Here is a 27,672-nt window from a genome sequence, read left to right on the forward strand (position 1 = left end):
CTGTTTTTCAAAATTCTGATTATATCATCTATGAATTTTTAAAATATAGCTTGCCTTTCATCACCTAAGTCATTGGTAAAAATATTGACCAGGACATTTCTGGCACCAGCAAGTCACTGAGTACTGCCCTCCAGGCTCACGTCAGTCACCAGTGCATCCTCCTGGATAGGGGGGTCCAACAAGCTCCAAGTGACTGTACTATCACTCAATCCACATTTCTCTACCTTATATATAACCATCTTATGCATATGGAAGACTTTTCCAATTGCCTGGGAAAAAAATCTCAGGCTATGTCTCCTAAATGGATCTTATCAGTAAGCCTAGTTATCTTATATCAGAAAGGAAGATTGAGCTAGAGTGAAATGATTTGTTTTCAATAAACTCATAGTGGCTTCAGTGGCACATATTTACCACTCTAAGCACACAGATTTTATTAATCAACATTTAATCATAAATTCTCTGATTTTACTATAGAACAATTAATCTTGTCTTCCGTTGAATATACCTAGTCTACTACCTTGAAAATTAAAAATCCTTTTCCTGCCTCCCATATTTTGGCACTTTTATGTTCCAGCTTGGCAAGTCTGGCATGGGGATGAAGAGCGGGGATATTGATATAAAAATACCTGGGTTTGCATCCTAGCTCCTCTATCTGATTGATGTATGACCTTAAGCAAGTTAACCTCTCCTTGCTTCGATACCCTTATCATTAAAATGGAGCTAACAAAATTACCACATAGGATTGTTGTGAGAATCAAATAAGATATATCCTGGCGCTTAGAATAGTGACTGACAAATAGTAATTGTGGTTAGATGTCAGCTTATTAAAGAGGGTACACCATGGTTCTATGACCTCAATCCAAGTTCTTTAAATTCAGAAGGATATAAGTGCTCTGGAACAAGAAACCTTTAACTGATTAAAAGTATAGTGCATTATTTTTTCTCATTTCTAGATCTTCAGCTTCCTCTTAATCAAGAACATCTTGTTTTGTAGTTTTTTAAAGATAATCATTTTTGATAGAAAATATATCAGCAAAATAAAGGTAGAATTATTCCACTTTTTCCATGTCATCTGCTAAAATCTCACCGTCTGCTCCCACCATGAGCTCTGTTCCATCATGATATTATTAGAACCTATACTTCCAATCTTTCAAAATATATGCAGAGAGAGAGAGAGAACAATAGCTTTGGCTAAGTGGAAATAAAAGTTATGTCTACACATAGTAACTGAATCAATTTCCTTGTCAAAGTATTTTTCTGTATTTCAGCAACCAATTTTAGCCAATTAATCTGATAGTGACCAGCAACAGCAGAGGGTAAATTGTACACAGTAAACTCATACTGGCGTCTACTGAGCATTGTTTCTCTTCCTTAGTACTCAGTGTTTTTTATTATACCATGCTTAACCATAAATCTTAGAATTTTAATACTAACCAATTAATCTTCTCTTCTTTCATTTAACAAGTAAAGTGATACACTGGCAACAAAAGCACGGAGCCAGAAGCAGAGGCCAGCTCCACATATTACACATTCATTCCAAACATGATGTTGGGGCCACTCAGCAAATCTCCTAGAATTGATACAGACAGCAATACGTTTGTATGTAGAATACTAAACTGGCAAAAGTCATTGAATACACGTTCTTCTGATCCATTGCTTTTGCTGATATCTGTTCCCTCTGTAATTAAGGAACCGATTAAAACTTCAAAGAAAGGGGCTGAGAAGTCTAAATTGATGTTGACTTGAGATGCAAACAAAATTTTAAATTAATAGTTTCAGAAAGCAGAATTTGAACAATTTCTATCTGTAAAGATTTAGCTTTAGTTCAAATTATAAAAATGGGTAAAACTTCCCATCCTATTGTATCTGCCGAGAAAAGGCACTGTGGTTAAGTATCTCCTTATAAATAGGACACACATCTGAATGGCAGACTGCTTAAAATCCACCCATATCAATCCCAAAGTCTAGTATGTTGCTTTTAGTAAAACAGAAATACACCTGCCACCCTACTGGAAAAGCTACACAGCTTCATTTAGACTGCCTAATGATATACACCTGGATTCCTTCATTCAACAGTCTTCCAGCATATAGTTACTCCCAGAAAATTCCCCTGGGCACACTGCTGCAAAGTATTTATGGAGATACCGGTGGCCATAGAAAGGATATGACCTTAGAAAGAATCAGGATAGGCTCGGTGGAGGCAAGGGGAGGAGAGGTGAGGGAGTTTTTTCCTAATTTCTTCCCAGAAAGGTGCTCTGTTGCACACTCTACAACTTGAAGCATAAATTTGAATGTGATAACTTCATCTTCATCGTCCTCATATCGCAGGTGTAGCTGTATATATTAGATCTAAAACCTTGAAGAAATCTTCCAGACACAAATATATTTCCTCTCAGTAGGCAGCTTGAGAGGAATGTGCATTTTTAGTAATATTGAAAACTATAAACTTCAAATATTAACACTGGAAGGAAAGTTTCATGATGGGGAAAGGTCTGAACCACAAAAGCAAGACAGAGACCTCTGGAGCAACTCATGAGAATCACAGTCACTACCACATGGGTCTGAAGTAGGGGATGAAAGGATGGAGGGATGGAAGACATAATTTCATGGTTAACTCTTACCCAAATTTAGGCAAAAGTTTCTCTCCTTAATGTGCTCTATACAGTACTGTTGAAATAGGTTCAGAATTTTCAGTATCATTTTTACTAAAGATTATGAAGTAAGAAAACCATAAGCACAGTCATGATAATGATCTCAGATAATTTTACTTTCAAGTGTGCACTGGACCAAGGATGACAGCTACATCTTGCCTGTCTTTTGCATTTCCTAGTTCTTGGCCCAATGCCGTCCTTAACCTCTGCTGCACTGAATAGCCTCATAGATATCCAGACCCAATGTCTGGTCCAAAGGGAAAGATAATACTCTTCTTCTAATCACTAGAGTCATCCTCTCATTTTCTAATTATTGTCTAATGAGGCCCTCTTTCCCAGGAAGGTGGAACTGGAAACAAATTCAAATGGCGAGGATGGAGACATACCAGAAGACAAGATATGAAGTGAAAGTAGAAAATTCAGAATTGTCAGCAAATCAAAATTTGAATCCATAGAAGTAGATGAGCTCTAGGACTAAGCCCTGAGAATATTCAACATTTAAAGAGGAGGTGGAGGTGGAAGAGTTCCCAAAGGAGACAGAGAAGAAATGGCTGAAAGAGGCAGAAGGAAAACTAGGAGAGGATGGTGTTACAGGAGCCCAGAGAAAACAGCATCTCACTGCGTGGAACAGTTGGAAGGCCAGGGAGAATGGGAAGAGGAGATACCTCTGAAGCTAAGGCAATGCCGTCCAATTACATATTCGGCAATAATGGCAATAATCTATGTCTGCTGTGGTCAATTCAGCAGCCACATGTTACTGCTGAGCTCTTAAAATATGGTTAGTGAAAATGAGGACAGAATTTTTAATTTCATTTCATTTAGTTTAATCTAAATAGTCACACGTGGCTAGTGGCTGCTGTATTGGACAGTGTGGAGAGTCTAAGCAGACAGAGGGCAAACTAGCCTAGTAGCTAAAAGTATGAGCTTTGATCATCAAAAAGACAAGAGATCACAAGTGTTGGTGAGGATGTGAAGAAAAGGGAACCCTTGTACACTGTTGGTGAGAATGTAACCTGGTACAGCCAGTATGGAAACAGTATGGACATTCCTCAAAATATTAAAAGTAGAACTACCATATGATCCAGCAATCCCACTTCTGAGTATATATCCAAAAGAAATGAAAACAGGATCTCAAAGAGATATCTGCACTCCCATGTTCACTGCAGCATCATTCACAATAGCCAAGATATGGAAACAACCTAAATATCTGTCAATGGATGAATGGATAAAGAAGATGTGGTGTACACACACACACACACACACACACACACACACACACACACAAGGACATTATTCAGCCATGACAAAAGGAATTCATGCCATTTGCAACAACATGGATGCACCTTGAAGGCATGACGCTAAGTGAAATAAGTCAAATACTGTATGATATCACTTATATGTGGAATTTAAAAAAGCCAAACTCAGAGAAACAGAGAGTAGAATGGTGGCTACCAGAAGAAGGGACATGGAGGATTGGGGAGATACTGATCAAAGAGTTGTAAACTTCCAGTCATAAGATGAACAAGTTCTGGGAGTCTAATGTACAGCATGATGATCATAGTTAATAATATTGTATCATATACTTGCAAGTTGCTGAGAGAGTAGATCTTCAATGTTCTCACCACAAAAAAGAAATAGTTATTATGTAACATGATGGAGGTGTTAGCTAACACTATGGTAGTAGTCATTTTACAATATATAAAAGTGTATAAAACCAACACTTTGTGTACCTTAAACTTACACAATATTATATGTCAATTATATCTCAGTAAAGCTGAAAATATTTTAAAAATAAAAAAATTTTAAAGTATAAGCTTTGGACTCAGACATATCCCAGGTTCACATCATCTCCCCCACTTATGCTCTGTATAATTGGGGAAATTTATGTCAACTCTATAGAGCTAAGATTCTTCACATGGAAAACAGGCATGATAAATCAATAGCATTGTTAAAAGCATAAAACAACATAATACAATACTGACACATGAAATGCAGGGATTTGTTGGATTAATTAGAGCCTGGTTAGTTAACCCACAAAGGCCCTCTGGAAGATTTAAACTTAGAGCGGGGCTTTTGAATACAGATTCATGAAGTTTACTGTTTTCCCTTTGGAGAGAATCATAGCCTTATCTTCCTCCTTCAGATAATGCGACAATTAAACTAGCCAAGGTAGTCAAGCTTTTTGTTGCATTTCTTATTATGCATAAAAAATGCTGAAGTATTCTTTCATTAACCTATTCTTCTACTAAATAACTGAAATCCTTCACACTTTAGTTCATGATAGTTTCTTCTACCATTCTTAATTGTAATTCCGTCACCTCAAAGCCTTCTTTTCACTAGGACAACTGATCTTACTAGCTTCCATCTTTTTGCTTACACTTTTTATCTAATTTATTAATATTGACCCTCAGTTGGAATTTAGCCTCAAGGTGTAATTTGACACTCAAAAAGGAGTCAAAGATTTTTCCCAAAAACATCTGCTGAAGCAACTGCATGTGTTGTAAATTTTGATTGCCTTGAATTAAATTCTTCCGAGCCTGGGTTTCAATCCTGGGTTTCCTTCCAAATTGTCACACATATAAAATATTTGCTGAGCTCACCAATGTCTTAAGTATATCTATCCACCAAGTTGTACAATTTAATTCAGTTAGCGTGGCATAAAGTGGTTTTTTATGTCAATGAAATAGCAATGTATACAACAAGCCCCAGTTAGAACCAAGACATCTGGGACCTGCATTCATCCAATCTAAAAAAGCCTATTAACAGTTTTGCTGCCTTGACAGCCACGGATCCAAATAAAGATAAAAACACACTATGTTGGAAGCAGAAAATTATCCTAATCAAAATGTCACTTCTGAAAATGTCTTTTTTTAAATGCCAATACTGTAAACAGAAATTTCCACAATGACAATTAAACATAATTAAATGCTAGATTTCTCTTCAAGCTTCTTTCATTCTCTACAACTTATTTTTCTGAACTGAAACTCAATTTCTCTTTCAAGTACATCTTGTTCCTGTCAGGGGAAAATGCAGCTAATATTTTTTAAATTTATCAAGTAAATTTAAAGGCATATTGGACTATATTTAAAAATCTCAAAGACTCTGAAGGTATTCTCTCTAACCATAGAGCCTCAAATTAATATACAACAAGACAAAGGGTGAGGTGTAGACATATGCACCCATGAGGATCAGAAGGTACCCTGGCACAGCTGTATCTAAGACAGTAATTTGCTTTTTCTTAGTTTCTAGAAAGTGGCCTACACTGGTCAGGTTTCTTTTTTTTTTTTTCTTTTTTCTGGATTTTTAATACGTGTTTCTTTGTTTAAACAGGAATCAGTGACATGTGGATGGAATCAGATAATGCTGCAAAGAGAAATGAAGGGAAGGTCTAAGCCATGGAAGCAATGGAAGGAAAGAGAATAGATGAAATTGGATAGTTTCATCCACCAGAGGGCAGACAGTAGAAGCAAGAAGAACTACAATCCTGCAGCCTGTGGAACAAAAACCACATTCACAGAAAGATAGAGAAGATGAAAAGGCAGAGGGCTATGTACCAGATGAAAGAACAAGATAAAACCCCAGAAAAACAACTAAAAGAAGTGGAGATAGGCAACCTTCCAGAAAAAGAATTCAGAATAATGATAGTGAAGATGATCCAGGACCTCGGAAAAAGAATGGAGGCAAAGATCGAGAAGATGCAAGAAATGTTTAACAAAGACCTACAAGAATTAAAGAACAAACAAACAGAGATGAACAATACAATAAGTGAAATGAAAACTACACTAGAAGGAATCAATAGCAGAATAACTGAGGCAGAAGAACGGATAAGTGACCTGGAAGACAGAATGGTGCAATTCACTGCCATGGAACAGAATAAAGAAAAAAAAAAATGAAAAGAAATGAAGACAGCCTAAGAGACCTGTGGGACAACATTAAACACAACAACATTCACATTATAGGGGTCCCAGAAGGAGAAGAGAGAGAGAAAGAACCCGAGAAAATAGTTGAAGAGATTATAGTCCAAGACTTCCCTAACATGGGAAAGGAAATAGCCACCCAAGTCCAGGAAGCACACAGAGTCCCAGGCAGGATAAACCCAAGGAGAAACACGCCAAGACACATAGTAATCAAACTGACGAAAATTAAAGACACAGAAAAATTACTGAAAGCAACAAGGGAAAAACGGCAAATAACATACAAGGGAACTCCCATAAGGTTAACAGCTCATTTCTCAGCAGAAACTCTACAAGCCAGAAGGAAGTGGCATGATATATTTAAAGGGATGAAAGGGAAGAACCTACAACCAAGATTACTCTAGGGAAGAACCTACAACCAAGATTACACTACCCGGCATGGATCTCATTCACATTCAACAGAGAAATCAAAAGCTTTACAGACAAGCAAAAGCTAAGAGAATTCAGCACCACCAAACCAGCTCTACAACAAATGCTAAAGGAACTTCTCTAAGTGGGAAATACAAGAGAAGAAAAGGAACTACAAAAACAAACCCATAACAATTAAGAAAATGGTAATAGGAACATACATATCGATAATTACCTTAAACGTGAATGGATTAAATGCTCCAACCAAAAGACACAGGCTCGCTGAATGGATACAAAAACAAGACCCATATATATGCTGTCTACTAGAGACCCACTTCAGACCTAGGGACACATACAGACTGGAAGTGAGGGGATGGAAAAATATATTCCATGCAAATGGAAATCAAAAGAAAGCTGGAGTAGCAATACCCATATCAGATTAAATAGACTTTAAAATAAAGAATGTTACAAGAAACAAGGAAGGATACTACATAGTGATCAAGGGATCAGTCCAAGAAGAAGATATAACAATTATCAATATATAGGCACCCAACATAGGAGCACCTCAATACATAAGGCAACTGCTAACACTTATAAAAGAGGAAATCAACAGTAACACAGTAATAGCAGGGGACTTTAACACCTCACTTACACCAATGGACAGATCATCTAAACAGAAAATTAATAAGGAAACACGAGCTTTAAATAACACAATAGACCAGATAGAGTTAATTGATATTTACAGGACATTCCATCCAAAAACAGCAGATTACACTTTCTTCTCAAGTGCACACGGAAATTTTCCAGGATAGATCACATCTTTGGTCACAAATCAAGCCTCAGTAAATTTAGGAAAATTGAAATCATATCAAGCATCTTTTCTGACCACAACGCTATGAGATTAGAAATCAATAACAGGGAAAAAAACGTAAAAAACACAAACACATGGAGGGTAAACGATACGTTACTAAATAACCAAGAGATCACTGAAGAAATCAAAGAAGAAATCAAAATATACCTAGAGACAAATGACAATGAAAACACGACGATCCAAAACCAATGGGATGCAGCAAAAGCAGTTCTAAGAGGGAAGTTCATAGCAATACAATCCTACCTCAAGAAACAAGAAAAATCTCAAATAAACAATCTAACTTTACACCTAAAGGAACTAGAGAAAGAAGAACAAACAAAACCCAAAGTTAGTAGAAGGAAAGAAATCATAAAGATCAGAGCAGAAATAAATGAAATAGAGACAAAGAAAACAATAGCAAAGATTAATAAAAGTAAAAGCTGGTTCTTTGAGAAGATAAACAAAATTGATAAACCATTAGCCAGACTCATCAAGAAAAAGAGGGAGAGGACTCAAATCAATAAAATTAGAAATGAAAAAGGAGAAGTTACAACAGACACCACAGAAATACAAAGCATCCTAAGAGACTACTATAGGCAACTCTATGCCAATAAAATGGACAACCTGGAAGAAATGGACAAATTCTTAGAAAGGTATAACCTTCCAAGACTGAACCAGGAAGAAATAGAAAATATGAACAGACCAATCACAAGTAATGAAATTGAAACTGTGATTAAAAATCTTTCAACAAACAAAAGTCCAGGACCAGATGGTTTCACAGGTGAATTCTAACAAACATTTAGAGAAGAGCTAACACCCATCCTTCTCAAACTCTTCCAAAAAATTGCAGAGGAAGAAAACTCCCAAACTCATTCTACGAGGCCACTACCACCCTGATACCAAAATCAGAGAAAGATGTCACAAAAAAAGAAAGTTACAGACCATTATCACTGATGAATATAGATGCAAAAATCCTCAACAAAATACTAGCAAACAAAATCCAACAACACATTAAAAGAATCATACAACATGATCAAGTGGGACTTATCCCAGGGATGCAAGGATTCTTCAATATACGCAAACCAATCAATGTGATACACCATATTAACAAATTGAAGAATAAAAACCATATGATCATCTCATTAGATGCAGAAAAAGCTTTTGACAAAATTCAACACCCATTTATGATAAAAACTCTCCAGAAAGTGGGCATAGAGGGAATCTATCTCAACATAATAAAGGCCATATATGACAAACCCACAGCAAACATCATTCTCAATGGTGAAAAACTGAAAGCATTTCCTCTAAGATCAGGAACAAGACAAGGATGTCCACTCTCACCACTGTTATTCAACATAGTTTTGGAAGTCCTAGCCACAGCAATCAGAGAAGAAAAAGAAATAAAAGGAATACAAATTGGAAAAGAAGAAGTAAAACTGTCACTGTTTGCAGATTACATGATACTGTACATAGAGACTCCAAAAAATGCCACCAGAAAACTACTAGAGCTAATCAATGAATTTGGTAAAGTAGCAGGATACAAAATTAATGCACAGAAATCTCTTGCATTCCTATACACTAATGATGAGAAATCTGAAAGAGAAATTAAGGAAACACTCCCATTTACCATTGCAACAAAAAGAATAAAATGCCTAGGAATAAACCTACCTAAGGAGAAAAACGACCTGTATGCAGAAAACTATAAGACACCGATGAAAGAAATTAAAGATGATACAAACAGATGGAGAGATATACCATGTTCTTGGATTGGAAGAATCAACATTGTGAAAATGACTCGACTACCCAAAGCAATCTACAGATTCAATGCAATCCCTATCAAACTACCAATGACATTTTTCACAGAACCAGAACAAAAAATTTCACACTTTTTACGGAAACACAAAAGACCCCGAATAGCCAAAGCAATCTTGAAAAAGAAAAACAGAGCTGGAGGAATCAGGCTCCCTGATTTCAGACTATACTACAAAGCTACAATAATCAAGACAGTATGGTACTGGCACAATAACAGAAATACAGATCAATGGAACAGGATAGAAAGCCCAGAGATAAACCCACGCACATATGGTCACCTTATCTTTGATAAAGGAGGCAAGGATATACAGTGGAGAAAAGACAGTCTCTTCAATAAGTGGTGCTGGGAAAACTGGACAGCTACATGTAAAAGAATGAAATTAGAACACTCCCTAACACCATTCAAAAGAGAATAAACTCAGAATGGATTAGAGACCTAAATGTAAGACTGGACACTATAAGACTTTTAGAGGAAAACATAGGAAGAACACTCTTTGACATAAATCACAGCAAGATCTTTTTTGATCCACCTCCTAGAGTAATGGAAATAAAAGCAAAAATAAACAAATGGGGCCTAATGAAACTTAAAAGCTTTTGCAAAGCAAAGGAAACTATAAACAAGACGAAAAGACAACCCTCAGACTGGGAGAAAATATTTGCAAATGAATCAACGGACAAAGGATTAATCTCCAAAATATATAAACAGCTCATGCAGCTCAATATTAAAAAACAAACAAGCCAATCAAAAAATGGTCAGGGGCTTTCCTGGTGGCACAGTGGTTAAGAATCCGCCTGCCAATGCGGGGCACATGGGTTTGAGCCCTGGTCTGGGAAAATCCTACATGCCACGGAGCAAATAAGCCGGTGCGCCATAACTACTGAGTCTGCGCTCTAGAGCCCACGAGCCACAACTGTGGAAGCCCAGAAGCCCGCGCACCTAGAGCCTGTGCTCCGCAACAAGAGAAGCCACCGCAGTGGAAGCCGGTGCACTGCAACGAAGAGTAGCCCCGGCTCCCCGCAACTAGAGAAAGCCCGCATGCAGCAACGAAGACCCAACATAGCCATAAATAAATAAATAAATGTTCTTTAAAAAAGAAAAAAATGGTCAGAAGACCTAACTAGACATTGCTCCAAAGAAGACATACAGATGGCCAAGAAGCACATGAACAGCTGCTCAACATCACTAATTATTAGAGAAATGCAAATCAAAACTACAATGAGGTATCATCTCACACCAGTCGGAATGGGCATCATCAGAAAATCTACAAACGACAAATGCTGGAGAGGCTGTGGAGAAAAGGGAACCCTCTTGCACTGTTGGTGGGAATGTAAATTGATACAGCCACTATGGAGAACAGTATGGAGGTTCCTTAAAAAACTAAAAATAGAATTACCATATGACCCAGCAATCCCACTCCTGGGCACATACCCAGAGAAAACCATAATTCAGAAAGACACATGCACCCCAATGTTCATTGCAGCACTATTTACAATAGTCAGGTCATGGAAGCAACCTAAATGCCCATCGACAGATGAATGGATAAAGAAGATGTGGTACATATATACAATGGAATATTACTCAGCCATAAAAAGGAACGAAATTGGGTCATTTGTAGAGACGTGGATGGATCTAGAGACTTTCATACAGAGTGAAGTAAGTCAGAAAGAGAAAAACAAATATCGTATATTAACACATATATGTGGAACCTAGAAAAATGGTACAGATGAAGCGGTTTGCAGGGCAGAAACAGAGACACAGATGTAGAGAAGGAACGTATGGACACCAAGGGGGAAAGTGGCGGGGGTGTGTGTGTGTGATGAATTGGGAGATTGGGATTGACATGTATACACTAATATGTATAAAATGGATAACTAATAAGAACCTGCTGTATAAAAAAAAAAAGAATAGATGAATTTGCAGCAATGGGAAGAGTAGGAGCAAAGTCAGAAAGAAAAGCAAGAGTTGCAACAATGGTTGAAATGATATTCCAATAAATGTTATCTAAGCCAGTGCTGCCATGAAGGAGGGCAGGCAGAGATAGATGAGATAAACTTCATGCTTGGTTAATTTGCCTTTAAGGATGTGAAAACTATATTAGACCTTCTTCCTTTGTGGGGAAGGAAACAGATTCTTCCTGGAGTTTTATTCAGAAGACAGTCTGATTCTTGCCACCAGGAATGGACTGGGTTTGGGATTGACAGCTAAAGTAATGCTGGGGACTTCCCTGGTGGTGCAGTGGTTAAGAATCCACCTGCCAATGCAAGGGACAGGTTCGAGCCCTGTTCTGGGAGGATCCCACATGCCTCGGTGCAACTAAGCCCGTGCGTCACAACTACTGAGCCTGTGCTCTAGAGCCCGCGAGCCACAACTACTGAAGCCCGTGGGTCTAGAGCCTGTGCTCTGCAACAAGAGAAGCCACCACACTGAGAAGCCCGTGCACTGCAACGAAGAGTAGCCCCCCCTCACCGCAACTAGAGAAACATGCGCAGCAGTGAAGACCCAATGCAGCCAAAATAAATAAATAAATAAAAATTTAATATCTACTTCTAGATACAAGACATGACATACTATATGAACTGATACCTATTGTCTACAGATCACTGATGCTCACACATCCTTCACTGTAGAATGGTCCTCTCTCCCTCTGGATAGACTGTCCTGTACTATTGGGAGTGCACAGAGGAATGGTATAGAAAGCAGAGGCCCTATTCAGACCAGTCACACACATCAGTCCACTTTTTTAAGTTTTTTTTTTTTTTTTTTTGACTGCACGGCATGTGGGATCTTATTTCCCCAACCAGGGATCGAACCTGTGGCTCCTGCATTGGAAGCACGGAGACTTAACTACTGGATCACCAGGGAAGTCCCAGTCCACTTTTTTATCCTATGCACTTTAGTGCTGTAAAATTCCCTCTCCGCACTGCTTGAGCTGTGTCTCATAAATTTTGACATACCTTCCTTTTCATTGTCAGATGGGTTTTTATTTCCTTGTGATTTCTTCTTTGACAAGTAGATTATGTAGAAGTGTGTTGCACAGTTTCCCAGTGTTTTGGGAATCTTCCTGTGTTCCTTCTATTACTGATTTCTAGTTTCATCCCACTGTGATGGAGAAAACACCTTGTATGTTTTCAGTTGAGGATAGTTTCGTGGTTCAGGGAATGGTCTATCTCTGTATGCATTCCATGCCACTTGAAAAGAATGTGCATTCTGCTACTGTTGCATGGAGTGGTCTACAAATGTGAACTAGACCCTGTTGTCTGATGGGCTGTTGAGTTCTTCTATGGTGTTTCTGAATTTCTGCCTAGTTGTTCTCTCAGTTGTCAAGAGAGGGGTTTTGAAGTCTTGAACTATAATTACAGATTTGTCTATTTCTCTTCTTAGTTCTATCAGTTTCTGCTTCACACATTTTGCAGCTCTGCTGCTCAGTGCATACACACTCAGGATTGCTCTTTTTCTTGGTGGGTTGACCCTTCTATTATTACAAAATGACAATTCCTGTCTCTGATAATTTTCTATCCTCTGAAGTCTACTTTATCTGACATTTACATAGCCACTCCTGCTTTCTTTTGATGTTTGCATAATATTTTTTACATTCTCTTACTTTTATCCTGCCTATATCTTTGTATTTGAAGTGAGTTTCTTAGTTGGCTCATGTTTTTTAATCCACTCTGACAATCTCTTTTAACTGGTATACTTAGACCATTGCATTTAATTGAATTAGTGACATATTAGGGCTAAAGTCTGCCATGTTATTTTTTTTTTTTTTCTGTTTGTTCTCTCTGTTTTATTTTTTCTTTTTCCTATTCCTGGGGGTTACTTGAACATTTTTTTAAATTCCATTTTTATTTATCTATCGTTTTTTTTTTTTTTTTAATTAATTAATTTATTTATTATTTTTGGCTGTGTTGGGTCTTCGTTTCTACGCGAGGGCTTTCTCTAGTTGCGGCAAGCGGGGGCCACTCTTCATCGCCGTGCGCGGGCCTCTCACTATCGCGGCCTCTCTTGTTGCGGAGCACAGGCTCCAGACGCGCAGGCTCAGTAGTTGTGGCTCACGGGCCTAGTTGCTCCGCGGCATGTGGGATCTTCCCGGACCGAGGCACGAACCCGTGTCCCCTGCATTGGCAGGCGGATTCTCAACCACTGCGCCACCAGGGAAGCCCTATCTATCGTTTTTGAGGGCATCTTTTTGTATAGTTTTTTTAGTGCTTACTCTAGGTATTATATTATACATATACAATTAGTCAACAGGTATTGTCATTTTACCAGTTCAAGTGAAGTATAGAAACCTTACCTTCTTTGCACCTCTTTACCCTTCCCTGATTATAATACAATTTTCTTAAGTACTTCCTCTACATACTTTTAGAACCTCATCTGACATTGTTATAAATGTTCTTCAATCATGACATAATTTAGAAAATTCAAGAGGAGAAGGAAAACGTATTATATTTACTCATATTTTTGCTCTCTCCATGTTCTTTCTTCCTTCCTGATGTTCTAAACTTCCTTCTTCTTTCATCATTTCCTTTCTGTTTAGAGAACTTCCTTTAGCCATACTTTTAGGGAAGCCCTGCTGGTGACAAATTCTCTTGATTCCCCTTTCATTTGTGAAGGATATTTTCTCTAATGGAATCCTAGGTTCTTTTTTTTCAGCACTTGAAAAATATTGTGCCACTTCCCTTGGACCTCCACGGGCTGATGAGAAATCTGGTGTCATTCTAATTGCTTTTTCCTCTATAGGTATAATGTTGCATTTCTCTGGCAGCTTTCAAGATTTTTCTTGTCTTTCTTCCCCAGAAATTTAATTTTGATGTGTCTTGGCACGGATTTCATGGCAGGGGTGGCCTTGTTACCACTGGACCACAAGTCCTGAGTCTTCTCTAGGCCTCTTCTGACACAACCCCAATGGGGAGGGAGAGGAATGCCTTATTACTGTCAGGGGTGGGAGGAGGCCAGGCTCCCCACATGGTCTCCACTGACATTGGCCTCAGATCGGGGGTAAGAGTGAGGCAACAATGTAAAATCAAATTAAAACCACAATGAGATATCACACAAACCAGTTAGAACGACTATTATTAAAAAGACAGATGATATCAAGTTTGGGTGAGAATAGTGAACAACTGAAACTCTCACACACTGTTGGCAGGAACGTATAATTTTACAAGCTTCAAAACTAGTGGCTAATGTCTTAAAAAGTTAAACATACACCTACCATATGATCCATCCAACCTATTCCAGGTCCCCAAGAGAAACAAAAGTATAAATCCATACGAAATACTAATTCAGCAATAAAAAGAAGTAAACTACTGATACATGATGCAACATGGGCGAATTGCAAAATAATGATGTCAAGTACAAAATGATATACACCTTCCCCCAAAAAAGGAGCATAGAGTATGATTCTATTTATACAAAACTCTAGAAATGGAAAGCCAACCTTAGTGACAAAAAGGAGATCAGTGGTTGCCTGGGGATGTGGAAGAAGTAAGGAAGGGTAGGAGGGAGGTATTACAAAGAGGCATTCCAGACAGCAGGAAGGAGGGCAGGCATATGAGAAGATGTCCCAGCTGAGTCCATGTATTTTAGGTACCTTCCAGGAAATTGCAAACATTTTCACTACATATCATTGACTCTATGACACTTGATCATATGTAGGTGCAAAGGAGATGCCACCACTCATAAACAAACAGAAACAGTATCTCTGCCTCAGCACCCTTTCTTGTGTTCCAGCACTCTTATGCATTTATTTTTTTTAATATTTTTGCTGATATTTCAATAAAATTTTGAGAGGGAGTAGAGGAAAATGCATATGCTTAATTAACCAGAATTGTAAATTTTCTTTACTCAGAATTTTAGTTTATTATTCATTGGTTGCCATGTATAAATCATTGATAACAATTCTTAACTACACATACATAATTTAATGTTTAATGAAACCCCATGGATGAATTATTTTGTAAATACTCATTTCCTAGATGTCCTTTTCTATTTTTAATATTTTTTAAAATTTTGAAATAATTTTAAACTTACAGAAAAAGTATGTGAACAACACAAAGAACTCCATATACCCTTCACCTAGAGACCCCATTCAAGTTTCGCCAACTTTCCCAAAAATGTCCTTCATAGCAAAAGTATCAACTCTAGAACCATATTTTGCACTTACTTGTCACGTCTCTTCAGTCTGAGACCTCCCTTGACCTTCACGATCTTAAATTTTTTAAGACTCCAGATAAGCAGAATTTCCCCATCAAGCTAATCAGATATTTTCCCGTTTTTCAATTCAAGTCATGCATGATTGGCAGGAATATTACAGAAGCGATGCCATGTTGTTTTAAATGCATCCTAACAGGGGGCATAACACTTGAGTAAAGTAGTGTCTGCCAGGTTTCTTCACTACAGAGTTACTTTTTTCCCTTTATAATTAACATCTATTTTGTGGAAAGATACTAGAGATTATGTAACATCTCATTCCTCATCCAACTTTCACCCATTAGTTTTAGCATTGATTAATGTTTCTTGCCCGAATTATTACTAAGACGGTTGCCAAGTAGTGATTTTCTAATTCCATCATCCCTTCCAGTTTTATTAATTGGCATTGTACTTACGATAAAGTAAAGCTTTCTCTTCTCCCTGTAAATTGAACACATTCATGTGTCCCATGAATGTGTGGAATAAAATATTCCTATTTTATACAGTAAGATAATGTTACTGTCATTCTTTATTTTGCTTCTTAAATTGTCCCAGATTTAGCTAATAGGAGCCTCTTCAAGCTGGCTTCTATGTCCTTTGGACATGTTCCTATCATTCTTTGACCACTTCCTTACATTTTATCGTAATAAGATGTTCCAGGTTCTGGGGCTTCCCTGGTGGCGCAGTGGTTGAGAGTCTGCCTGCCAATGCAGGGCACACGGGTTCGAGCCCTGGTCTGGGAAGATCCCACATGCCGCGGAGCAACTAGGCCCGTGAGCCACAGCTACTGAGCCTGCGCGTCTGGAGCCTGTGCTCCGCAACAAGAGAGGCCACGACAGTGAAAGGCCCGCGCACCTCCATGAAGAGTGGCCCCGCTTGCCACAACTAGAGAAAGCCCTCGCACGGAAACGAAGACCCAACACAGCCAAAAAAAATAAAATAAATAAATAAATCAATAAGTCAGGAGCTCTTAAAAAAAAAAAGATGTTCCAGGTTCACCTTGTATTTCCCAGTGCCAAGCCTTGAATGAACCATTTCTCCAAGGATACCTGGTTCCACTTAATGGGGAATATCATTTAGAACACAAAATCTGGTTGCTACGGTTGACCATGCATTTGATAAGTCCACCTCATAACATATATGCCGAATCAGTTAACACAAATTCAGACTACGTGAGTAGAGGTACTTTGAACTAAACACAGAAGGTGGTAAAGTGATTCCATTCTACTTGGAGTGGGTCAGACCACATTTGGGAAAATGCAGTGAACTTAGTTTGCCACATCTTCAATAGACAGAGATTTAAAAATTCTATGGAGATTGTATGAAGACCGCATTATTCTGCTTTTTAAAAATTGACGTATAGTTGATTTATAATGTTGTGTTAGTTTCAGGTATACAGCAAAGTGATTCATATATATTTATCAAGATATAATCTTTTTCAGATTCTTTTCCATTATGGGTTATTATAAGATATTAAGTATAGTTCCCTGTGGTATAACTTGTTGTTTATCTATTTTATATATAGTGGTGTGTATCTGTTAATCCCAAACTCCTAATTTATCCCTCCCTCCCCCCCTTTCCCCTTTGGTAACCATAAATTTGTTTTCTACGTCTGTGGGTCTGTTTCTGTTTTGTAAATAAGTTCATTTGTATCAATTTTTAGATTCCACATATAAGTGATATCATATGGTGCAGGATTTCCCACTCTTGTGAGTGTGACCAGGCCCGAACCAAGACATATGGCTGTCCTGAGCACCATTCCAACCCATAATTTTCAAATAATTATTCTATTTAACAAGATGAGAGAAACTGAAAATTGTATACTTCTTCGTATTAAAAATAATGAATTTATTGCAACGTTTCACGTCATGTAACCTCTTGGGAATTAAGTTAAACTGCTTACAGTATAAACAAAGTAGATGGCTTGATCCTAATAAGCAACAGAATTTCTGATCACCAAGTTCTTTGACTGTTAGGTGCTTAGCCCTAGGCTTTGAGATCAGTCTTATGTTTGCCCCATGCATCTTACCTACGTATGTTGCAAAGATACTCTACTTTGGTGGGAGCCAAACCATTTCACATGTTGCCAGTTAAGTGAGGAGCTATGTGTGAAATCTATATTAAGATTATAGTTCTAACTTATTGTAGCAACATCAAGCATTCCTTATAGACTGATGCCAGACTGCTGACTACTTGCCTGCCCTGAGCAAGCCAATGAGAGCACAAAAAGTATTATATCTTACAAACATTTCAAAGAGTTTGTGGAATCTAAGTCATTATTACCATTTTCACCTTATAGCTTCATACTATTTAATTAAAATATCATTACCCAAGACTCTAGTGCAACGATTTCTAGGCATGGTTTTGTAATGCCTCAAAATATCTTCAAACATAGTTAAAGGTAGTATAAATGTATACTTCTAAATCACCTGGAAACGATTAATTTCACTCTAAAGTAGTTTTTGAAACACCATATTGTGTGCAGCACTTTTATAAGCTTCTCAAATGATAAAATGTTAGAAATAAATAAATTAAGTAAGAAATAAACTAAGTAAACTGTACAGGTTTTTTAAAAAATGAGATATAAGTATTCTTAATACCAGTATATGTTACCTTTGCTACTGTTTTAAATAGCATTCATGTGCTGTCTCTAAAGTGCCTCACTTCAGGGAGTTTTCTTAAAACAGACCAAGCTAACAAAATCTGTAAAGGGAACATATTGTCAGGTCTTACATATTTTCAAAACTAAAGTAAGCCTATGTCACTAACACCAGTGCCTCAGCACAAAAAAAAATCACCACAAAGCCCAGATAATAAAACTTGGCATCACCTATTTCAATTTGTAATTGGTAAATGGAGATTTTAGCTTATGTCACTGTTTCTTATAATGTGGCCCAGGAATTAAATATATGACCATCATTTGTGCTACTTCTTACTAAATTCAGATTCCTAGGCTCCTCTTCTGATCTCTTGAAGCAATTTTTATGAGAACTATTAACCAAAGGCCTGGGAGCTTTGAGGAGAATGATAGATCAATATGTCCATTTTACACTAGTTCCACTGGTTTTCAAGTATGAGGAGACTTTCCAGTTTTGTAAAGTACATGTAATTCTACTCTCTCATGATCAAAACTGTTGCATAAGGACTTGATTTCAGTAGAAGAGAACTTATCCATTTTCTCCCTTTAATTATTTAAAGTGCACATCAACCCTTAAAAATTAACTACTCATCTCTGCAATCCAAGCTAATGGGGATGTATGTAATATGTTACCCCCAAACAATGAATAAAATACAAAACATATACTTTTGTCCTTGTTTGTTTTTTAGTGAGTAGGTCTAATGATTTTATGAGACAATTCTGCCATCCCTTAAGATTCAGCAGTGGAACTAGCTAGTGAGCATTTGAAAAAGTGAGCATTTAAAACCAAGTTGGATTTATTTCCTAATTATGTATATAGAAAGTGTACATACATTCCAAACTCTATTACTGTCACTTGGAGAGAATCTTGGGAATTATAAAAGTCAGCAAATGAGAATAGCATCTATTAAAAACAATTCATTTATTCTCCCTAGGAAAATGTACTTATATTCTAGAGAAGAAACCCTCTAAATATATTTATTTTATGTTTCTTTTGATACAATTAACACACTGTGCCACAGAGGGTTATTATATTTCTCCTTTAAATACAATGTATAGTCTCTAATCTTTACACTAACGGCAAAGAAAGGAATTCCAGTAGCTCCAGCAATTCTACTCTGCTTTTGTATATGGACTTCCTTTGCTAACACTTTTTGCAAAAACAAGAATCAAGACATACATTGTAGGACTTTATGACTATACAACAGTGATTTTCAGTTGAAATAATGGTCATAGCTCTCAAGACAGTACATGGTTCACTTAAAAGTTGGTCAGAAAAACAAGGGATTTTGCAAATCTTGGTTATGTGAAACCCGTTATGATCACACCCTTGTCCGCTCCCTTTCTGTGCTGGGACATTAATTCGCAGTCTTATTTTCTCTGCAGTTATCATTCTCCTCTCTTCAGTCCTGGAGAAGGTGTTCCAACCTCTGCTATCTCTTCCTCCTGCCGCGTTTCAGCCTTAAGACACCGCGGTCATGTAAACCCCCAAGTATGACCACAACGGTTTGGGGGGGAGGGCGGGGATCTCGACCCTCCCACGTCCTCTCGCAGCGGGTCGGTGCCCAGCTGGACGGTTGGACCGGAAAGGAGGGGACCGTGGGCGTCCCTCCCCGCTGGCCTCTGCAGCTGCCCAGCGCCCTGGCAACCGGAGGGACGCTTTGCCGGTGCCTGCTTTCAGTCCCCCGTTCTCATTTTCTCCTGTTCTCCCGCTTTTCCACTCTCCTACTGTATTTTTGTCATCAATTCTTTGATGGCGAGAGAAAACAGCTCAGAGCCGTCTCCTTCCCATAAATACGCGTGTGCTTCTCCCGAACCTTTCTCTGCCCCCTCTCTCCCCCTAACACAGGTAGGGGGGCCGCAAGGCAAAGGATTCTCCTTTCATCCAGAGACCAGTGTCAGCGCCTCAGCTTGACAATTTCATTCCACACGCCCGCACCTCCCGAAGCCTACTTCCTAGCAGTTCAGTTTTCTCCCAGGTAACCTTATTCCATCCCATTGCTAAGCACTTCCTCCACCTTTTTCGGGTTCTACTACTGCCTACATTTGGGGGAAAACGCGCAAGACAGTGTGAATTCCAGGAAGAAAGTGAGCGTGTGTAAGCCTGAGTGTGGGCACCCGTCTGTCTCAGCCTGTCCGGGCCCCGTGCATGTGGTTGCAAGGGGCAGGGCAGTCAGACACCTCAAACTTGCCCTGCCAGGATAAGGCTTGTCCCTCCAGAGCTTACCTGTCCGCGCCCAGGTAACCGAAGAAGCGCCCGCGCGGCCGCGTTCCAGGACACCTGGCCCGGACAGAGAGAGAGAGAACTGGGGCCACAGGGGCGCCCCTCCCGCGCAGCTCTTCGGTCTCCCTCCAGGGTGTCCTGAGCCCCCCAAAGACAAACGGGACCGCCCGCACCCGCAGCGCCTTACCTCAAACAGGGGACCGATCTTGTTCTTCTCCAGGTAAGCCTGGATCCGGGATTGCTGATGAGAGGCCATGGAGAGACCGATGGGCCGCGGAGAGTGCGGGAGACCGCGCGGCCGTGCGCCTCTGCCCGGGGACACCCCTGCTTTCCCCTGGACCGGGGCCGGGACAGGAGCTCGGGAGCCTGGGCTCCCCCGGCGCGGCGCGGCGCGGCGCGGCGAGCTCGGCTCCCGGTGCGGGCGTGGGCTGCAGCCGCTGGAGCCGCGAGCGCGTGGGGCGCCGAGAGCCGGAAGCCGGGGCGCGGCGCCGCCAACTCAGACAACTCGGAGGCGAGGGGAGCTCTCATTCATCGCGCTCTCCTCCTCCCCCAGCCCCACGGCTCTCCGCGGCGCCCGCGCGGGGGCACCTGGAGCAGAGGTTCCAGGTTCCTTTCTCTCTGGGCTGCAGCGGCGGGAATCAGGGGGCGGGAGGCGAGCCGGGAGGCGCGGCTCTGCCTAGAACGGCGCCGGGGGGCGCCCTCGGGCGGGCCGGGGCTGCGGGGCTCGAACTCGCGGGGAGCGTGCGTGTGCGTGCGTGTCCGCGCCGACGGTGGGTGCCCGCTCTCCCGGGTTACGGGAACACCCGCCCGGGCTTCTCCCCAGTCTCTGCTCGCCCTGCCCGCTGCTCCCTAGCGACAGCGCCGCTCCGAAAGCCAATGGTGAAGGTGCTTCTTTCAAAGTGCACGTAAATCTGGCGCTTGTTGGCTACTCCTTGGCAGCTACAAAGGCAGTTCGAGAGGGGGTCGTCCCCACCGCCCCTTCTGAGCCTCTCCTCGCACCTCCTGCGCTGCCCCCGCTAGCTCAGGGTCCGAGATGGGGAGCGTTGTGAGAAGGTGCGTGAGTCTGAGGGTCTGCCACGAACATGAAGTTGCCTTCCTTCAGGCGGTCGGGCTTGGCTTGGAGCAAGTCGACGGGCTGAGAATTCAGCTGGAAACTCCCAAGGTGCAGACGCCCAGAGGCTGGGGCAAACCTTTAGCTTTTGACAGGAAGAAGAGATGGAAGCGAGCCAGCCCCCCCCCCCTCCCAGTTTGCCTTCCTAATCCTCATATAATCATGTGGATTACAACCCACACATAATTATGGCTATATATCTATAGCTACATCTCAAATACTACGCTAGTGCACTTCACGATAGATGCTTTCCTATAGATGCTTCTTGAGCTCCTCACATTTAGCCAGTAACTTTTATTATGCAGCAGTTTCCGAGGGAAGATCTCCAGACAGCAGAGGTTCCTTCACAAGCTCTTTCTTGTGGAAAAACAACAAACAAAAAAAAACAATCACTGAGGCCTCCAATGACAAGTTCCCTGTCTCCTAACCATGATGTGCTATCAAAATTAAAAGATTTGTATTAGTAAACGTGAAAGTTAGAATGAAGGGAGCAGTTATCCTAAGGCAGACTGCAACAGTGTAGATTTCCTTTTCTTTTGCCACTTTCTGGATTTCTGTAATTCATAATATCTTTATTGGTGTCGGTGTTTTTCCTTTTTTTTTTTGATAAATTTATTTATTTATTTATTTATGGCTGCGTTGGGTCTTCATTGCTGTGCGCAGGCTTTCTCTAGTTGTGGTGAACGGGGGCTACTCTTCGTTGTAGGTTGCAGAGCACGGGCTCTAGGCGCGCACCCTAGAGCACAGGCTCAGTAGTTGTGGCTCACGGGCCCAGTTGCTGCGCGGCATGTGGGATCTTCCCGGGCCAGGGCTCGAACCCGTGTCCCCTGCATTGGCAGGCAGATTCTTAACCACTGCGCCACCAGGGAAGTCCCAGTGTTTTTTCCTCTGTATTTTAAATGAACTACTTAAATAGAAACATGCACTAGTTAAGAATGGAATATCCCCAAAAGTACTGTTAATTCTATTTAATAATTCAGATTATTATTCTGCCAGAATACCTAACAGCATAACCATCACTGATAACCTGAAATAGACATGATTTGGATTGGAAAGATGCCCAAGTTAATACTTTTACAATCAGACTCAGGTGATCTGCCCAGGGAGAGCTAAACTGAATAGCAGTGAGGTGCCCAGGGTTCTCACATATTTTCCGTTGTGGATCAAAGGCATACTTACTTATATATTTTTTAATATGTTCAGGAGAAATTAAATATATAGAGTGAATATCAACATTTTTATTTGCTATTAGGTATGGTACACAGCCATCTATGACTCAGCTAAAAAGGCATTTTTGACACCACACATAGCACTGGAGAATCAGAACAGTACCTTATTCTAAGAGAAATGAGGAAGACGCTTCTTTAAATCAGACTATTAACCTACTTATTAAGCCTTCACCATACTCAGAGCACTGCACCTAGGGCCTTGAATGGAAAAGACAAAGCTTTGCTGGCAAAATACTTAAGCAGTAAAGGGAAGATCATGAAGAAATATACATTTATGTATATATGTACATCAAAACACTGGACATCCCCAAACTACATTTTTAAAATTCAGGAAATATTTCAGAAGTTTTTCAAGGCCTACCTTAAATACCATCTCCTCCACAAAGCATTTCTTGGTTCTTTCCATTTATCCCCAAACCTGACTTCATTAGTAAAATAAATATTTATTGCACAGACTCTCCATGGCAGACATTACGTTAGGAGTGAGGATTCAAAGGTGAAGGGCCTTGTCTTTGTTCTCAGGTGTTCAGTCTTTTTGAGGCAAATGGCATATACACGAATAATGACATTATAATGCATGGTGCTAACACAGATAAATAAAACATGCTGTGTGCATACCGAAGGATGAAAAAATGACCTGTGCCCGGATCATCAAGGAACGCTCCATAAAGGAGACTGTGTTTGAGCAAACTGTCAAAGGAAGAGTAAAATTTTAAAGTTTTCCAGATAGCATTGGTGGAGTGAGGATGGGGATAACGTTGCAGGCTTCGGCATTAAAAAAAATAGCATATGCAAAGGCCCAGAGGCACAAAACAGCCTGGTGATTAGAGAAACATAGGGTGCATATGGAGGAAGACTGGCATGTGAGGTTAAAAATGTAAGCAGAGTTCAGCTCACTAAAGGTCTTACTTGCTAAGAAATACAGGCTTGCATCTTCTGGGTGACGAGAAGTGACTAAAGAGCTCTGAGCAGAGGAGTGTTATGGTCAGGTAAAAGTTTTAGAAAGATTGCTTTGGTTACAACATGCATAATAGATTGGAAAAGAATGATACGGGGAGAGCAAAACTAATTTAGGGTACAGAATCCACAAGCAAATCATGAGGGCCAGCCTTTGGACTGGGGATAAAAGGATGGAGAGGATGGGAAATATTCAAGGAACATTTAAAGACTAATTTGTTGATTACCTTTATGTAGGATGAAATTAGAAGAGGCAATCAAAGATGACCCTCTGACTTCTACAATGAAGCTAAAAGATTATAAATTATTTGCCCAAGTCCCACAGTGAATAATTGATTGGGCCAGGTTTTGATTCAGTATTTTCAAACTCAAGCTGAAGCTACTTCCATTTCTTACCCTGTATCCTGAAAATTAGTCAAGAATTTAGTTTCCAGATATCAGCATCCTTTGGTAGAAAGGGTTATGTCTCATGACCTGGCACATAGTAGGTACTCAATAAATAGCAGTTAAATGAATGAATTAAAGTTTAGTAGCTCAATTCAATCCAGCTATGTTCTTTCAGGCTAAACTTTGCCTCTGACATGTGGCATTTATGTTTTGTTTTCTTCCATTTAATTAATTGCATGCATATTTTAGTCTCTCTTTTAAATTGCAAACTCTCTAAAATCATGAACTGTATCTTAATAATTCTCTTGCACTTTATAGCATGCAACATAGTATATTTTCATACAATATGTTTTTCATAAACATATCTTTAATATCCTATTGCTATACATTTTGAGATTTATTTCATTTAGTCTCTTTAAGATCGGCTGACAAGGAACCACTGTCTTTTTTAAAAATTAATTAATTAATTTATTTATTTTTGGCTGTGTTGGGTCTTCGTTGCTGCGCACGTGCTTTCTCTAGTCACGGCGAGCGCGGGGGCTACTCTTCGTTGCGGTGCGCCGCGGGCTTCTCATTGCAGTGGCTTCTCTTGTTGCAGAGCACGGGCTCTAGAGCGCAGGCTCAGCAGTTGTGGCGCACGGGCTTAGTTGCTACACAGAATGTGGGATCTTCCCGGACCAGGGCTCGAACCGGTGTTCCCTGCATTGGCAGGCGGATTCTTAACCACTGCGCCACCAGGGAAGTGGGTAACCACTGTCTTGGATTGAATTTACCAACATTCTTCTGCAAACATAGCATAGTACCTTTATGATCCTTTCCCTTTTTTTTTGGCTCAAGCACAGCATGAAAAGGCCATTTGCAGTGAGACTGTCTTGACCTCATTGTACTACAGAAGTGCCTATCAGCATAATTTACAAATATACAGAATCCAATTTATAGAATGTTCTAAAGCCCTTGTCTAACTCCACCTTGCACAGCCCCTGAAACAAATAATTTTTGATGAGAGACAAGAGAACAACGGTGAAGGCCAGTAGACCTAATTAGGAAGTATAAACAATGTAATCCCTTGAAATTAATTAAACACTGAAATAAGAGAACAGATAAGTTCTATACAGGTTCCTTGAATTTAGGCTGCTAGCCTGAAGCATATTTGTCCCCTTCCTGTATCTCTCTAACCTTGCCACTTTCTTTTTTTTCTTTTTTTTTGGCCATACCACATGGCTTGCAGGATCTTAGTCTCTGACCAGGGATCAAACCCATGCCCCTGGCAGTGAGAGCACCAAGTCCTAACCCCTGAATCGCCAGGGAATTCCCTCACCTTGCCACTTTAAAACAGCCAGAGACTAATATTTTCCCAAAGAACTCAGTCTATCACCCAGGATTTTCATTTTTGTCCTATTAAGTGGAGAGGTGGCATCAGAGACTGAAATAAAGGGGGTTCTGGAAGAGATAAAGCAGACAAGTGGGGACATGGAAAAGTCCTGAATGACGAACTTCCAAAATGTAATTTGATTTCAAAGTCAGAATTGTCAAAAAATTAATGATAATTATGGTTTAAACCACATAAAACTATTACATAGTGGGATTTCTATATATGGAAACTTTCAAAATACATGTTTCAGGAAAGAATTCAAAAGATGCCTGGGTATACTTTGATGCTAATGCAAGAATATTTATTACCACTTCACATAGTAGAGTATACCTTTAGTTATAAAGACTGATTTCCACATACTGTTAGATCTGTGATTAGCCTGAGGACCAATATCTGTGTTAGCATGTGTGAAGGATCATTTAGGTCTCCCCTGAATTTGATTCTCTCTTTAGTATCTCCTTAGGAAAATGTAGAGTGTTTTCTTGTGTACTCTTAGGTGGTGGTTCAAATCCAGCTGCAATGGGGAGGGGGGGGGGACACATTATTTGGGAGTCTACCAGCATTATCATTGAGAACACTGACCTCAGAGTTCTAGCCCAGGATAAAATCTAGGCGTTGCCATTTACTAGCTGTGTGATGTTCAGCAAGTTACTTAACCTCTCTATCCTCAGTATCCTCATGTGTAAACTGAAGATACATAGTACATAGTTCATCAGTTTATTATGAGGATTACACGAGCTAATGCAGGAAGCATGCATATGGGGCCAGGCACAGAGTAAAGATTCAATAAAGGGTAGTGCTGATATTGTCATGATTGTCATCATGTCATCATCATTATCACCACCATCATTATCAAGTCCCTGAGATTTAGACTTGCAAAATTCACATAAGTTGTATTAAACCAATTACCTGAAGAAGTCCTATGTAGAAAGAATGTCTTGCAAATCAAAGCAGTAAGACAGGATATTATAGTCTCTTAATTAAAGGAAATAAGAAAGGTACTTCTAAATTCAAAAAGAGAGCTGTAAGGTGAGTATAGAGTGTAATATAAAATGATCTACTCATTTATATTACTCTACATAAAGAAATTATTTATAAGGGAAAAAAGGTTTCCACAAGAAGCCTGGTAAGAGGAGAGGCAATAGGAACTTTTCGGTGATTATCCATACCTGTCAAGTAGGACAAAAATCTACAGGACCCAGCACGTAAGAGTCACATCCCCTTGTTTTCAGATGAGGAAACTGAGACACACAGAGGGTAAGCAACTTGTCCAAGGTCCCAGCTAGTTAGTTAGTAGCAAAGTCCGTATTTGAACGAGGGTAGTATTTTAAACACCACTCTACTGCCTCTCAAAGCTCTGACTACCGGTGTCACTTCCTTTGCTTGGAATTTGTTTGTACCAGGAGGTATCTGGGTGACTACTTTGACTTGCCTAGTATGTTTATATGGGGAAGGAGGTAACCTGGGTGGCAGATACCCATGTAATTTTCTGGCCTCATACTAAATGAAAACGTTGGCAAACTGGCTTATATGTGTCTCTTGAGAGTTTGAATAATGCTAATCAGTCACGTTGGGACTGATTCTAACTGAACTGATAACATCGACTCACTGGACCTCCTAAATTGAGAACTCAAATGATACTGCCAGCTTGTGAAATCCTGCATCCAGCCTTCTCAGGTGACATTTCTATCTCTTAAATTTCCACATTTAAATATTAGGTTTTAATATTTAACTTTTAATATATGGTATGTTTATAAGCAATCACCATCTAAAATACTTTATGTCAATAACTTTTTATAACATTTATTTGCATTACATCATGAATCATTTAAAGTAAATCTACAGATATAGAACTGCAGATAGCTTTGATATTAACTACTAATAAACTGTTAACCCCAACATGCTTTTTACTTACAATTTCCAAAATGATAC

The 27,672-nt window shown here is 39.7% G+C and overlaps 1 protein-coding gene across 1 annotated transcript in view; it reads right to left on the bottom strand.

The window, feature by feature from the left end:
- Positions 1-21,212, bottom strand: part of C17H8orf34 (chromosome 17 C8orf34 homolog) — a 111,534-nt gene extending 90,322 nt beyond the window's left edge. The window contains 3 exon segments of the mRNA XM_059902059.1: positions 20,872-21,006; positions 21,008-21,061; positions 21,063-21,212. Coding sequence (XP_059758042.1) covers positions 20,872-21,006; positions 21,008-21,061; positions 21,063-21,212 — 339 coding nt within the window.
- Between the last annotated feature and the right edge of the window lie 6,460 nt (positions 21,213-27,672).

The sequence above is a fragment of the Balaenoptera ricei genome, chromosome 17, assembly GCF_028023285.1.
Source record: "Balaenoptera ricei isolate mBalRic1 chromosome 17, mBalRic1.hap2, whole genome shotgun sequence".
Taxonomy (NCBI): domain Eukaryota; kingdom Metazoa; phylum Chordata; class Mammalia; order Artiodactyla; family Balaenopteridae; genus Balaenoptera; species Balaenoptera ricei.